At 43.5% G+C, this 16925-nt stretch overlaps 1 protein-coding gene across 2 annotated transcripts in view; it reads right to left on the bottom strand.

The window, feature by feature from the left end:
- The window catches only part of LOC131948695 (nuclear pore complex protein Nup205), a 57944-nt gene that overhangs the window by 1050 nt on the left and 39969 nt on the right, over positions 1–16925 (bottom strand). For both annotated transcript variants that reach the window (XM_059310359.1, XM_059310360.1), the window contains 7 exons: positions 16640–16772; positions 15803–15876; positions 15249–15441; positions 14050–14130; positions 12084–12241; positions 4341–4455; positions 2058–2192 (listed from right to left, as the gene is read on the bottom strand). In XM_059310359.1, coding sequence (XP_059166342.1) covers positions 2058–2192; positions 4341–4455; positions 12084–12241; positions 14050–14130; positions 15249–15441; positions 15803–15876; positions 16640–16772 — 889 coding nt within the window. The remainder of the gene's footprint in view (positions 1–2057; positions 2193–4340; positions 4456–12083; positions 12242–14049; positions 14131–15248; positions 15442–15802; positions 15877–16639; positions 16773–16925) is intronic.

Below are 16925 nucleotides of genomic sequence, written 5' to 3'. Positions count from 1 at the left end.
CGTGTGGTCCAATCAACTGACCTGTACGTGTGGACCAATCAACTAACCTGTACGTGTGGACCAATCAACTGACCTGTACGTGTGGACCAATCAACTGACCTGTACGTGTGGACCAATCACCTGACCTGTACATGTGGACCAATCAACTAACCTGTACGTGTGGACCAATCAACTAACCTGTACGTGTGGACCAATTGACTGACCTGTACGTGTGGACCAATCAACTAACCTGTACGTGTGGACCAATCAATTGACCTGTACGTGTGGACCAATCAACTGACCTGTACGTGTGGCCAATCAACTAACCTGTACATGTGGACCAATCAACTAACCTGTACGTGTGGACCAATCAACTGACCTGTACGTGTGGCCAATCAACTAACCTGTACGTGTGGACCAATCAACTAACCTGTACGTGTGGACCAATCAACTAACCTGTACGTGTGGACCAATCAACTAACCTGTACGTGTGGACCAATCAACTGACCTGTACGTGTGGACCAATCAACTAACCTGTACGTGTGGACCAATCAACTAACCTGTACGTGTGGACCAATCAACTGACCTGTACGTGTGGACCAATCAACTAACCTGTACGTGTGGACCAATCAACTAACCTGTACGTGTGGACCAATCAACTGACCTGTACGTGTGGACCAATCAACTAACCTGTACGTGTGGACCAATCAACTAAACTGTACGTGTGGACCAATCAACTGACCTGTACATGTGGTCCAATCAACTGACCTGTACGTGTGGACCAATCAACTAACCTGTACGTGTGGACCAATCAACTGACCTGTACGTGTGGACCAATCAACTGACCTGTACGTGTGGACCAATCAACTGACCTGTACGTGTGGACCAATCAACTAACCTGTACGTGTGGACCAATCAACTAAACTGTACGTGTGGACCAATCAACTAACCTGTACGTGTGGACCAATCAACTAACCTGTACGTGTGGACCAATCAACTAAACTGTACGTGTGGACCAATCAACTAACCTGTACGTGTGGACCAATCAACTAACCTGTACGTGTGGACCAATCAACTAACCTGTACGTGTGGACCAATCAACTGACCTGTACGTGTGGACCAATCAACTAACCTGTACGTGTGGACCAATCAACTAACCTGTACGTGTGGACCAATCAACTGACCTGTACGTGTGGACCAATCAACTGACCTGTACGTGTGGACCAATCAACTAATCTGTACGTGTGGACCAATCAACTAACCTGTACGTGTGGACCAATCACCTGACCTGTACGTGTGGACCAATCAACTAACCTGTACGTGTGGACCAATCAACTGACCTGTACGTGTGGACCAATCAACTAACCTGTACGTGTGGACCAATCAACTAAACTGTACGTGTGGACCAATCAACTGACCTGTACGTGTGGACCAATCAACTAACCTGTACGTGTGGACCAATCAACTAAACTGTACGTGTGGACCAATCAACTGACCTGTACGTGTGGTCCAATCAACTGACCTGTACGTGTGGACCAATCAACTAACCTGTACGTGTGGACCAATCAACTGACCTGTACGTGTGGACCAATCAACTGACCTGTACGTGTGGACCAATCAACTGACCTGTACGTGTGGACCAATCAACTAACCTGTACGTGTGGACCAATCAACTAAACTGTACGTGTGGACCAATCAACTAACCTGTACGTGTGGACCAATCAACTAACCTGTACGTGTGGACCAATCAACTAACCTGTACGTGTGGACCAATCAACTGACCTGTACGTGTGGACCAATCAACTAACCTGTACGTGTGGACCAATCAACTAACCTGTACGTGTGGACCAATCAACTAACCTGTACGTGTGGACCAATCAACTAACCTGTACGTGTGGACCAATCAACTAACCTGTACGTGTGGACCAATCAACTAACCTGTACGTGTGGACCAATCAACTAACCTGTACGTGTGGACCAATCAACTAACCTGTACGTGTGTACTGACCACTGACACATGTAAGATGTACACACCTGTACATGTGGACTGACCACTGACACATGTAAGATGTACACACCTGTAAGTTTTCTCAAGCCGGTTCTGTGTCTCATCAAGGTGGGAGCTGTCATGGATGACTGGTCAGCTGGAATGCAGTGCACTAAATAAAACTCCAGGTGGCGCCATAAGATGTACAAGCAATTCTCCACAATGTCTAGCAAGTTTTTGAGTTAAGAGAAAATGCTGTGAGGATGAATGTTTGGGGCGTGATTTTCCACCAGGTGTCAATATTAAAACATCACAGATACACTGAGTTCTAATGAACAGAAGACATATATACATACACCACACATGCCTAGCCCTGTCAACCAAAAGTAGAACAGTCATGTCTAACAAGAGGAATTTGAAGCCAAAAAGAGGAACAGAAACGCGGACGCTACTTTACTAAGTCAAAAATAAAAATAAATAATTAAAAATTAGTCTAATGACATTAGTAGGCTTCTAGTTACATATAGCAAGTCTCTAGGCTACATTTAAATACTGCTTAATGTCAGCTTACATTTTTTTAAACAATTGACCAGTAACCTGAGACCACCCACCACCCTCCCCCCCCTCCCCCCCGAATAAAACCCCATAGCTTTGAATTTGACATAACATTATATGTTCTAGGCTATATGAACAATTAATGCTGAAGGCTTTGTATGTAATATAAAAAATATAAGTTAAGACCTAGATCTACATAGTAATAGTCCTAGTTACTTCTTAGTCTTAGTAGTTACAACTTTTACAAGCATATGTTTTTGTTAGGTATCTCTAGATCTAGATAACTCTAGTATTTTATGATCTTTATCTAGATCTAGAAATTAGAGTGTTAGTCATGATTTTATTGTATTTTTCTCCCTACATGTTATTTAAGGCATCATTCAATAGCAAATACTAAAAAGAACGTTCAGAAGCTAGAATTACTATAATACTATAAGATGATACTTGTAAATAATTAAAATATTGTAAACTAAGAAACGGAAACGTGTGCCTAAGGGAGATAATCGCGTTTCCCTGCTCTTTTATTCAATTTGTTTTATTACTTTAGTTTATTCATTTTTTTTCTTTAAAAAAAAACCGAACTTCAACAAAAACTGGATGGTGGAACAAAGGACATGATTTTTTGTAAAATAGCAGAAAAATTCCGCTTTTGGCTGAACGGTAGGCATGTCTGGGTGTCACACCACACCACTTTGTGGGATCAATTTGAGCAAGTCAAAAAATAATTATAAACATTGACTAACTTAAGCACAGGCTACTAGTTTCTACTAAATATTAAAATTTTATATCAGAAAGTAGTATAAATAGTATTATATAGCTAATAGCGAGCCTACACCCATTTGTTTTTTTAATTAGAAAAACAAAACCATGTACTCTGATGAACTTATTGACAAGATTTTGTTATTGGTTAACAGTTGAAAAAACAAATTGGATTCTTTAGCTTGCCCATACAATGAGAGGGCATACAACTAGCTACTGTACAAAAAACATTCACCCCCCATTCATCCGCTTCACTCGTTCACTACAACAAGCCTAGCCTGCACTAGAGACTACTGAAGAAGAATGCCACAACCTGTTTGTTTGGCTGATTGAGGTTTGGTTTAAAAAAAAAAAATTCCTCAGATTTTTACTTTGTTGAGTGAAGCTCTAGGCTTCTGTTGACCAATTTTTTAATATAAGTTAAAAAAATTTAATATGAGTTAAAAATTTTTAATATAATGTTAAATTTTCAAATTTAATGTTAAATTGTTAACTTTGACATTAAGTTTATGAAATCCCAAATTGTACTATTTGTTCATTTTCAATTATAACTTTTCAAAGTTTGGGTTTTTTAAATGCAGCAAGATGGAAGAGACAATTTAAAATTTACTTTCTGGACATATTACTTTAATAGCAAGACATTAGCCATCTTGACATACTTTTACACATATATTTCAATCATTACGCCCCACTATGGCCTGTAACAACAGCTGCTGCCCGCTTACAATACACATAGAAAAATTAAATTTGTTTCATACAAATTTGGCCTACAAATTCCAAATTTTTAACTAAACAGGAAGTTGGATAGTTCTGTTCATACAGAGTTGTGCACCTTACATTGGGACATCAGGGGTAGAATGGATGGGTCATTCATGGTTAGAAAGAGATCGCTAGACCAGTGAGAAATGATAGGATGGAAATAAAAGTAGGGACAACCCTAAGGATGGGACAACCCTAAGGATGGGACAACCCTAAGGATGGGACAACCCTAAGGATGGGACAACCCTAAGGATGGGACAACCCTAAGGATGCAGACAAAATGGGACAACCCTAAGGATACAGACATAGTGCTGGAGCTGCTGACTTTTCTGTGAGAGAATCTGGACCAAGCGTTGTCTGGCCACTTCCTGTCTTTGTTGTGAGGACAACTTTTCTAAATAGATGTCAGCACAAAGCTGGGAACATAAAGGGGACATGGTTAAACAGGTTACATGGTTAAACAGGTTACATGGTTAAACAGGTTACATGGTTAAACAGGTTACATGGTTAAACAGGCTACAAGGTTAAACAGGTTACATGGTTAAACAGGCTACAAGGTGACAGATGTGGTGTACAAGGTGACAGATGTGGTGGTGTACAAGGTGACAGATGTGGTGTACAAGGTGACAGATGTGGTGGTGTACAAGGTGACAGATGTGGTGGTGTACAAGGTGACAGATGTGGTGTACAAGGTGACAGATGTGGTGGTGTACAAGGTGACAGATGTGGTGTACAAGGTGACAGATGTGGTGGTGTACAAGGTGACAGTTTCGGAGGTGTACAAGGTGACAGATGTGGTGTACAAGGTGACAGATGTGGTGGTGTACAAGGTGACAGATGTGGTGTACAAGGTGACAGATGTGGTGGTGTACAAGGTGACAGATGTGGTGGTGTACAAGGTGACAGATGTGGTGGTGTACAAGGTGACAGATGTGGTGGTGTACAAGGTGACAGATGTGGTGGTGTACAAGGTGACAGATGTGGTGGTGTACAAGGTGACAGATGTGGTGTACAAGGTGACAGATGTGGTGGTGTACAAGGTGACAGATGTGGTGGTGTACAAGGTGACAGATGTGGTGTACAAGGTGACAGATGTGGTGTACAAGGTGACAGATGTGGTGGTGTACAAGGTGACAGATGTGGTGGTGTACAAGGTGACAGATGTGGTGGTGTACAAGGTGACAGATGTGGTGTACAAGGTGACAGATGTGGTGTACAAGGTGACAGATGTGGTGTACAAGGTGACAGATGTGGTGGTGTACAAGGTGACAGATGTGGTGGTGTACAAGGTGACAGATGTGGTGTACAAGGTGACAGATGTGGTGTACAAGGTGACATGTGGTGGTGTACAAGGTGACAGATGTGGTGGTGTACAAGGTGACAGATGTGGTGGTGTACAAGGTGACAGATGTGGTGTACAAGGTGACAGATGTGGTGTACAAGGTGACAGATGTGGTGTACAAGGTGACAGATGTGGTGTACAAGGTGACAGATGTGGTGGTGTACAAGGTGACAGATGTGGTGTACAAGGTGACAGATGTGGTGGTGTACAAGGTGACAGATGTGGTGGTGTACAAGGTGACAGATGTGGTGGTGTACAAGGTGACAGATGTGGTGTACAAGGTGACAGATGTGGTGTACAAGGTGACAGATGTGGTGTACAAGGTGACAGATGTGGTGGTGTACAAGGTGACAGATGTGGTGGTGTACAAGGTGACAGATGTGGTGGTGTACAAGGTGACAGATGTGGTGGTGTACAAGGTGACAGATGTGGTGGTGTACAAGGTGACAGATGTGGTGGTGTACAAGGTGACAGATGTGGTGTACAAGGTGACAGATGTGGTGGTGTACAAGGTGACAGATGTGGTGGTGTACAAGGTGACAGATGTGGTGTACAAGGTGACAGATGTGGTGTACAAGGTGACAGATGTGGTGTACAAGGTGACAGATGTGGTGTACAAGGTGACAGATGTGGTGGTGTACAAGGTGACAGATGTGGTGGTGTACAAGGTGACAGATGTGGTGGTGTACAAGGTGACAGATGTGGTGGTGTACAAGGTGACAGATGTGGTGGTGTACAAGGTGACAGATGTGGTGTACAAGGTGACAGATGTGGTGGTGTACAAGGTGACAGATGTGGTGTACAAGGTGACAGATGTGGTGTACAAGGTGACAGATGTGGTGTACAAGGTGACAGATGTGGTGGTGTACAAGGTGACAGATGTGGTGGTGTACAAGGTGACAGATGTGGTGGTGTACAAGGTGACAGATGTGGTGTACAAGGTGACAGATGTGGTGTACAAGGTGACATGTGGTGGTGTACAAGGTGACAGATGTGGTGGTGTACAAGGTGACAGATGTGGTGGTGTACAGGGTGACAGATGTGGTGTACAAGGTGACAGATGTGATGTACAAGGTGACAGATGTGGTGGTGTACAAGGTGACAGATGTGGTGTACAAGGTGACAGATGTAGTGGTGTACAAGGTGACAGATGTGGTGGTGTACAAGGTGACAGATGTGGTGTACAAGGTGACAGATGTGGTGTACAAGGTGACAGATGTGGTGGTGTACAAGGTGACAGATGTGGTGTACAAGGTGACAGATGTGGTGGTGTACAAGGTGACAGATGTGGTGTACAAGGTGACAGATGTGGTGGTGTACAAGGTGACAGATGTGGTGTACAAGGTGACAGATGTGGTGGTGTACAAGGTGACAGATGTGGTGGTGTACAAGGTGACAGATGTGGTGGTGTACAAGGTGACAGATGTGATGGTGTACAAGGTGACAGATGTGGTGGTATACAAGGTGACAGATGTGGTGGTGTACAAGGTGACAGATGTGGTGGTGTACAAGGTGACAGATGTGGTGGTGTACAAGGTGACAGATGTGGTGTACAAGGTGACAGATGTGGTGGTGTACAAGGTGACAGATGTGGTGGTGTACAAGGTGACAGATGTGGTGTACAAGGTGACAGATGTGGTGTACAAGGTGACAGATGTGGTGGTGTACAAGGTGACAGATGTGGTGGTGTACAAGGTGACAGATGTGGTGGTGTACAAGGTGACAGATGTGGTGGTGTACAAGGTGACAGATGTGGTGTACAAGGTGACAGATGTGGTGTACAAGGTGACAGATGTGGTGTACAAGGTGACAGATGTGGTGGTGTACAAGGTGACAGATGTGGTGGTGTACAAGGTGACAGATGTGGTGTACAAGGTGACAGATGTGGTGTACAAGGTGACATGTGGTGGTGTACAAGGTGACAGATGTGGTGGTGTACAAGGTGACAGATGTGGTGGTGTACAAGGTGACAGATGTGGTGTACAAGGTGACAGATGTGGTGTACAAGGTGACAGATGTGGTGTACAAGGTGACAGATGTGGTGTACAAGGTGACAGATGTGGTGTACAAGGTGACAGATGTGGTGGTGTACAAGGTGACAGATGTGGTGTACAAGGTGACAGATGTGGTGGTGTACAAGGTGACAGATGTGGTGGTGTACAAGGTGACAGATGTGGTGTACAAGGTGACAGATGTGGTGTACAAGGTGACAGATGTGGTGTACAAGGTGACAGATGTGGTGTACAAGGTGACAGATGTGGTGGTGTACAAGGTGACAGATGTGGTGGTGTACAAGGTGACAGATGTGGTGGTGTACAAGGTGACAGATGTGGTGGTGTACAAGGTGACAGATGTGGTGGTGTACAAGGTGACAGATGTGGTGTACAAGGTGACAGATGTGGTGGTGTACAAGGTGACAGATGTGGTGGTGTACAAGGTGACAGATGTGGTGTACAAGGTGACAGATGTGGTGTACAAGGTGACAGATGTGGTGTACAAGGTGACAGATGTGGTGTACAAGGTGACAGATGTGGTGGTGTACAAGGTGACAGATGTGGTGGTGTACAAGGTGACAGATGTGGTGGTGTACAAGGTGACAGATGTGGTGGTGTACAAGGTGACAGATGTGGTGGTGTACAAGGTGACAGATGTGGTGTACAAGGTGACAGATGTGGTGGTGTACAAGGTGACAGATGTGGTGTACAAGGTGACAGATGTGGTGTACAAGGTGACAGATGTGGTGTACAAGGTGACAGATGTGGTGGTGTACAAGGTGACAGATGTGGTGGTGTACAAGGTGACAGATGTGGTGGTGTACAAGGTGACAGATGTGGTATACAAGGTGACAGATGTGGTGTACAAGGTGACATGTGGTGGTGTACAAGGTGACAGATGTGGTGGTGTACAAGGTGACAGATGTGGTGGTGTACAGGGTGACAGATGTGGTGTACAAGGTGACAGATGTGATGTACAAGGTGACAGATGTGGTGGTGTACAAGGTGACAGATGTGGTGTACAAGGTGACAGATGTAGTGGTGTACAAGGTGACAGATGTGGTGGTGTACAAGGTGACAGATGTGGTGTACAAGGTGACAGATGTGGTGTACAAGGTGACAGATGTGGTGGTGTACAAGGTGACAGATGTGGTGTACAAGGTGACAGATGTGGTGGTGTACAAGGTGACAGATGTGGTGTACAAGGTGACAGATGTGGTGGTGTACAAGGTGACAGATGTGGTGTACAAGGTGACAGATGTGGTGTACAAGGTGACAGATGTGGTGTACAAGGTGACAGATGTGGTGGTGTACAAGGTGACAGATGTGGTGTACAAGGTGACAGATGTGGTGGTGTACAAGGTGACAGATGTGGTGGTGTACAAGGTGACAGATGTGGTGGTATACAAGGTGACAGATGTGGTGGTGTACAAGGTGACAGATGTGGTGGTGTACAAGGTGACAGATGTGGTGGTGTACAAGGTGACAGATGTGGTGTACAAGGTGACAGATGTGGTGTACAAGGTGACAGATGTGGTGGTGTACAAGGTGACAGATGTGGTGGTGTACAAGGTGACAGATGTGGTGGTGTACAAGGTGACAGATGTGGTGGTGTACAAGGTGACAGATGTGGTGGTGTACAAGGTGACAGATGTGGTGGTGTACAAGGTGACAGATGTGGTGTACAAGGTGACAGATGTGGTGGTGTACAAGGTGACAGATGTGGTGGTGTACAAGGTGACAGATGTGGTGGTGTACAAGGTGACAGATGTGGTGGTGTACAAGGTGACAGATGTGGTGGTGTACAAGGTGACAGATGTGGTGGTGTACAAGGTGACAGATGTGGTGGTGTACAAGGTGACAGATGTGGTGGTGTACAAGGTGACAGATGTGGTGTACAAGGTGACAGATGTGGTGTACAAGGTGACATGTGGTGTACAAGGTGACAGATGTGGTGGTGTACAAGGTGACAGATGTGGTGTACAAGGTGACAGATGTGGTGGTGTACAAGGTGACAGATGTGGTGTACAAGGTGACAGATGTGGTGGTGTACAAGGTGACAGATGTGGTGGTGTACAAGGTGACAGATGTGGTGGTGTACAAGGTGACAGATGTGGTGGTGTACAAGGTGACAGATGTGGTGGTGTACAAGGTGACAGATGTGGTGTACAAGGTGACAGATGTGGTGTACAAGGTGACATGTGGTGGTGTACAAGGTGACAGATGTGGTGGTGTACAAGATGACAGATGTGTCTTGTGTACAAGATGACAGATGTGGTGGTGTACAAGGTGACAGATGTGGTGGTGTACAAGGTGACAGATGTGGTGGTGTACAAGGTGACAGATGTGGTGGTGTACAAGGTGACAGATGTGGTGTACAAGGTGACAGATGTGGTGTACAAGGTGACAGATGTGGTGTACAAGGTGACAGATGTGGTGTACAAGGTGACAGATGTGGTGTACAAGGTGACAGATGTGGTGTACAAGGTGACAGATGTGGTGTACAAGGTGACAGATGTGGTGTACAAGGTGACAGATGTGGTGGTGTACAAGGTGACAGATGTGGTGGTGTACAAGGTGACAGATGTGGTGGTGTACAAGGTGACAGATGTGGTGTACAAGGTGACAGATGTGGTGGTGTACAAGGTGACAGATGTGGTGGTGTACAAGGTGACAGATGTGGTGTACAAGGTGACAGATGTGGTGTACAAGGTGACAGATGTGGTGTACAAGGTGACAGATGTGGTGTACAAGGTGACGTGGTGGTGTACAAGGTGACAGATGTGGTGGTGTACAAGGTGACAGATGTGGTGGTGTACAAGGTGACAGATGTGGTGTACAAGGTGACAGATGTGGTGTACAAGGTGACAGATGTGGTGTACAAGGTGACAGATGTGGTGGTGTACAAGGTGACAGATGTGGTGGTGTACAAGGTGACAGATGTGGTGTACAAGGTGACAGATGTGGTGGTGTACAAGGTGACAGATGTGGTGTACAAGGTGACAGATGTGGTGTACAAGGTGACAGATGTGGTGTACAAGGTGACAGATGTGGTGTACAAGGTGACAGATGTGGTGGTGTACAAGGTGACAGATGTGGTGGTGTACAAGGTGACAGATGTGGTGGTGTACAAGGTGACAGATGTGGTGGTGTACAAGGTGACAGATGTGGTGGTGTACAAGGTGACAGATGTGGTGTACAAGGTGACAGATGTGGTGTACAAGGTGACAGATGTGGTGTACAAGGTGACAGATGTGGTGTACAAGGTGACAGATGTGGTGGTGTACAAGGTGACAGATGTGGTGGTGTACAAGGTGACAGATGTGGTGGTGTACAAGGTGACAGATGTGGTGGTGTACAAGGTGACAGATGTGGTGGTGTACAAGGTGACAGATGTGGTGTACAAGGTGACAGATGTGGTGGTGTACAAGGTGACAGATGTGGTGGTGTACAAGGTGACAGATGTGGTGTACAAGGTGACAGATGTGGTGGTGTACAAGGTGACAGATGTGGTGTACAAGGTGACAGATGTGGTGTACAAGGTGACAGATGTGGTGTACAAGGTGACAGATGTGGTGGTGTACAAGGTGACAGATGTGGTGGTGTACAAGGTGACAGATGTGGTGGTGTACAAGGTGACAGATGTGGTGTACAAGGTGACAGATGTGGTGGTGTACAAGGTGACAGATGTGGTGGTGTACAAGGTGACAGATGTGGTGTACAAGGTGACAGATGTGGTGGTGTACAAGGTGACAGATGTGGTGTACAAGGTGACAGTTTCGGAGGTGTACAAGGTGACAGTTTCGGAGGTGTACAAGGTGACAGATGTGGTGTACAAGGTGACAGATGTGGTGGTGTACAAGGTGACAGATGTGGTGTACAAGGTGACAGATGTGGTGGTGTACAAGGTGACAGATGTGGTGGTGTACAAGGTGACAGTTTCGGAGGTGTACAAGGTGACAGATGTGGTGTACAAGGTGACAGATGTGGTGGTGTACAAGGTGACAGATGTGGTGTACAAGGTGACAGATGTGGTGTACAAGGTGACAGATGTGGTGGTGTACAAGGTGACAGATGTGGTGGTGTACAAGGTGACAGTTTCGGAGGTGTACAAGGTGACAGATGTGGTGTACAAGGTGACAGATGTGGTGTACAAGGTGACAGATGTGGTGTACAAGGTGACAGATGTGGTGTACAAGGTGACAGATGTGGTGGTGTACAAGGTGACAGATGTGGTGTACAAGGTGACAGATGTGGTGGTGTACAAGGTGACAGATGTGGTGTACAAGGTGACAGATGTGGTGGTGTACAAGGTGACAGATGTGGTGTACAAGGTGACAGATGTGGTGGTGTACAAGGTGACAGATGTGGTGTACAAGGTGACAGATGTGGTGGTGTACAAGGTGACAGATGTGGTGGTGTACAAGGTGACAGTTTTGGAGGTGTACAAGGTGACAGATGTGGTGTACAAGGTGACAGATGTGGTGGTGTACAAGGTGACAGATGTGGTGTACAAGGTGACATGTGGTGGTGTACAAGGTGACAGATGTGGTGGTGTACAAGGTGACAAATGTGGTGTACAAGGTGACAGATGTGGTGTACAAGGTGACAGATGTGGTGTACAAGGTGACAGATGTGGTGGTGTACAAGGTGACAGATGTGGTGTACAAGGTGACAGATGTGGTGGTGTACAAGATGACAGATGTACCTGCTTGAGGTCTTCAGCAGTCAGCTCTGAGAGGGAGGCCAGCTTCTGTGCGTTCTGGTGGTGAGCGTCCAGCACCACGCTGAACTGACGTGTGCTCTGCTGGAGCAACAGGATGACCACACCCAGCCCCAGCCTTCTGCCCAGTCCCAGGGTCACATCTGCAACAAAAACATTTGGTCACTCAACTTACCATTAACCCTTTAACTGTCAGATAAGCTGTCACTTAACTTACCATTAACCCTTTAACCACCAGATAAGCTGTCACTTAACTTACCATTAACCCTTTAACCGCCAGATAAGCTGTCACTTAACTTACCATTAACCCTTTAACTGTCAGATAAGCTGTCACTTAACTTACCATTAACCCTTTAACTGTCAGATAAGCTGTCACTTAACTTACCATTAACCCTTTAACTGTCAGATAAGCTGTCACTTAACTTACCATTAACCCTTTAACCACCAGATAAGCTGTCACTTAACTTACCATTAACCCTTTAACCACCAGATAAGCTGTCACTTAACTTACCATTAACCCTTTAACCACCAGATAAGCTGTCACTTAACTTACCATTAACCCTTTAACCGCCAGATAAGCTGTCACTTAACTTACCATTAACCCTTTAACTGTCAGATAAGCTGTCACTTAACTTACCATTAATCCTTTAACTGTCAGATAAGTTGTCATCTAACTTACTATTAACCCTTTAACTGTCAGATAAGTTGTCACCTAACTTACTATTAATATTAACCCTTTAACCGCCAGATAAGCTGTCACTTAACTTACCATTAACCCTTTAACTGTCAGATAAGCTGTCACTTAACTTACCATTAACCCTTTAACCGCCAGATAAGCTGTCACTTAACTTACCATTAACCCTTTAACTGTCAGATAAGCTGTCACTTAACTTACCATTAACCCTTTAACTGTCAGATAAGCTGTCACTTAACTTACCATTAACCCTTTAACCGCCAGATAAGCTGTCACTTAACTTACCATTAACCCTTTAACCGCCAGATAAGCTGTCACTTAACTTACCATTAACCCTTTAACTGTCAGATAAGCTGTCACTTAACTTACCATTAACCCTTTAACCGCCAGATAAGCTGTCACTTAACTTACCATTAACCCTTTAACCACCAGATAAGCTGTCACTTAACTTACCATTAACCCTTTAACTGTCAGATAAGCTGTCACTTAACTTACCATTAACCCTTTAACCACCAGATAAGCTGTCACTTAACTTACCATTAACCCTTTAACCGCCAGATAAGCTGTCACTTAACTTACCATTAACCCTTTAACTGTCAGATAAGCTGTCACTTAACTTACCATTAATCCTTTAACTGTCAGATAAGTTGTCATCTAACTTACTATTAACCCTTTAACTGTCAGATAAGTTGTCACCTAACTTACTATTAATATTAACCCTTTAACCGCCAGATAAGCTGTCACTTAACTTACCATTAACCCTTTAACTGTCAGATAAGCTGTCACTTAACTTACCATTAACCCTTTAACCGCCAGATAAGCTGTCACTTAACTTACCATTAACCCTTTAACTGTCAGATAAGCTGTCACTTAACTTACCATTAACCCTTTAACTGTCAGATAAGCTGTTACTTAACTTACCATTAACCCTTTAACCGCCAGATAAGCTGTCACTTAACTTACCATTAACCCTTTAACCGCCAGATAAGCTGTCACTTAACTTACCATTAACCCTTTAACTGTCAGATAAGCTGTCACTTAACTTACCATTAACCCTTTAACCGCCAGATAAGCTGTCACTTAACTTACCATTAACCCTTTAACCACCAGATAAGCTGTCACTTAACTTACCATTAACCCTTTAACTGTCAGATAAGCTGTCACTTAACTTACCATTAACCCTTTAACTGTCAGATAAGCTGTCACTTAACTTACCATTAACCCTTTAACCGCCAGATAAGCTGTCACCTCACTTACCATTAACTCTTGAACTGTCACGCATGTTGACCTCATCTAAGCTGGGACCAAAGAGCAGATGTTGGCTGAGGTTGCTGGTCCCTGGAGAACATTTTGGTACATGGGGAAAACATTTTAGTACATGGGGAAAACATTTTGGTACATGGGGAAAACATTTTAGTACATGAGGAAAACATTTTGGTACATGGGGAAAACATTTTGGTACATGGGGAAAACATTTTAGTACATGGGGAAAACATTTTGGTACATGGGGAAAACATTTTAGTACATGAGGAAAACATTTTAGTACATGAGGAAAACATTTTAGTACATGAGGAAAACATTTTGGTACATGGGGAAAACATTTTAGTACATGAGGAAAACATTTTGGTACATGGGGAGAACATTTTAGTACATGGGGAAAACATTTTGGTACATGGGGAAAACATTTTGGTACATGGGGAAAACATTTTGGTACATGGGGAAAACATTTTGGTACATGGGGAAAACATTTTAGTACATGGGGAAAACATTTTGGTACATGGGGAAAACATTTTAGTACATGGGGAAAACATTTTGGTACATGGGGAAAACATTTTAGTACATGGGGAAAACATTTTGGTACATGGGGAAAACATTTTAGTACATGGGGAAAACATTTTGGTACATGGGGAAAACATTTTAGTACATGGGGAAAACATTTTGGTACATGGGGAAAACATTTTGGTACATGGGGAAAACATTTTGGTACATGGGGAAAACATTTTAGTACATGGGGAAAACATTTTGGTACATGGGGAAAACATTTTAGTACATGGGGAAAACATTTTGGTACATGGGGAAAACATTTTGGTACATGGGGAAAACATTTTGGTACATGGGGAAAACATTTTAGTACATGGGGAAAACATTTTGGTACATGGGGAAAACATTTTGGTACATGGGGAAAACATTTTGGTACATGGGGAAAACATTTTAGTACATGGGGAGAACATTTTGGTACATGGGGAAAACCCACCAAGTTAAACGCACCAAGTTAAACCACCCAAGTTAAACCCACCAAGTTAAACCACCCAAGTTAAACCACCACCATGTTAAACCCACCAAGTTAAACCACCCAAGTTAAACCACCCAAGTTAAACCACCCAAGTTAAACCCACTAAGTTAAATGCACCAAGTTAAACCACCCAAGTTAAACCAGCCAAGTTTGAACCACCCACCTATGTTTGAGATAAGACTACGACAGTATGCTGTAAGGTTTGAGCCTATCTCCAGGTACAGGTGCAGAAGCTGCGCAGCTGTTTCACTGTCTGCATGGGCAGTCAGGCTGTTTGGTGAAGTCAGGTGTCCCTTCAGCTGTTTCATAAAACTCTCTGGTGTGGCATACAGGGGGAGTAGAGCCAGCATTTGATCCTGTCACAAGATACATATTGCAATCAAATAGTGGCATCAGTTTATTTGACACCAATCTTATTTTAGTTATTTCATAACCACCTTTCACTTCCAAACATGTCTAAACTATGAAACTGGAGATTTTAAAATAAAACTAGTAAGTTACTAAAAATAACCAGCTAAAAATTAGAAAATTAAATAGCAGCAGTGGTAAAAGTGAAATTTCAGCTGACAATAAGACAAACATGTGTCAGTAAAAAGTGGAAAATCTACATGTCTGCTAGTAATCAGAGAAAATCTACATGTCTGCTAGTAATCAGAGTAAATCTACATGTCTGCTAGTAGAGTAAATCTACATAAGAGAAAATACAAGTTTGTTTACCTGAAGACGCATGCGTTGGGATTTGAACTCCATACTAGCTGTATCATGCTCCAGTAAGTCAGCACCCAAATCAGCTGAAAAAAAAAAGTAATGTCAGATCAGCTAGATCAAACTTCCAATAGTAATTAGCCCTGATTACAGCCAGTGACTTACTATGGTAATTAGCCCTGATTATAGCCAGTGACTTACTATGGTAATTAGCCCTGATTATAGCCAGTGACTTACTATAGTAATTAGCCCTGATTATAGCCAGTGACTTACTATGGTAATTAGCCCTGATTACAGCCAGTGACTTACTATGGTAATTAGCCCTGATTATAGCCAGTGACTTACTATGGTAATTAGCCCTGATTATAGCCAGTTACTTACTATGGTAATTAGCCCTGATTATAGCCAGTGACTTACTATGGTAATTAGCCCTGATTAAAGCCAGTGACTTACTATGGTAATTAGCCCTAATTAAAGCCAGTGACTTACTATGGTAATTAGCCCTGATCATAGCCAGTGACTTACTATGGTAATTAGCCCTGATTAAAGCCAGTGACTTACTATGGTAATTAGCCCTAATTATAGCCAGTGACTTACTATGGTAATTAGCCCTGATTAAAGCTAGTGACTTACTATGGTAATTAGCCCTGATTATAGCCAGTGACTTACTATGGTAATTAGCCCTGATTATAGCCAGTGACTTACTATGGTAATTAGCCCTGATTATAGCCAGTGACTTACTATGGTAATTAGCCCTGATTAAAGCTAGTGACTTACTATGGTAATTAGCCCTGATTATAGCCAGTGACTTACTATGGTAATTAGCCCTGATTATAGCCAGTGACTTACTATGGTAATTAGCCCTTGCAATAACTGCTGTGGTTAGACTGAGTTCCCTGAGAGAGGATTCATTCAGTGTAGGCTTGTAGCTCCTCAATATGGAGGAGATGACATCTCCATGTGAGATCAATAGAAGCATCACCTGGAGAACAAACAAACTGACACACTATAACCAAACTTTCACTTAAAGTCAATAGAGCAAATGTAAAAATAAATGTATTTCATGTATTAAATGTATTTCATGAAAATTATTTATGTTCCTTTTTGTGCATAATTATATAAATGATTGTTATTA

This window comes from Physella acuta, unplaced genomic scaffold, assembly GCF_028476545.2.
Source record: "Physella acuta isolate Inbredline_101_S28 unplaced genomic scaffold, ASM2847654v3 ptg000658l, whole genome shotgun sequence".
NCBI classification, from domain to species: Eukaryota; Metazoa; Mollusca; class Gastropoda; family Physidae; genus Physella; species Physella acuta.
This window is presented reverse-complemented; position numbering and strand designations above follow the sequence as displayed.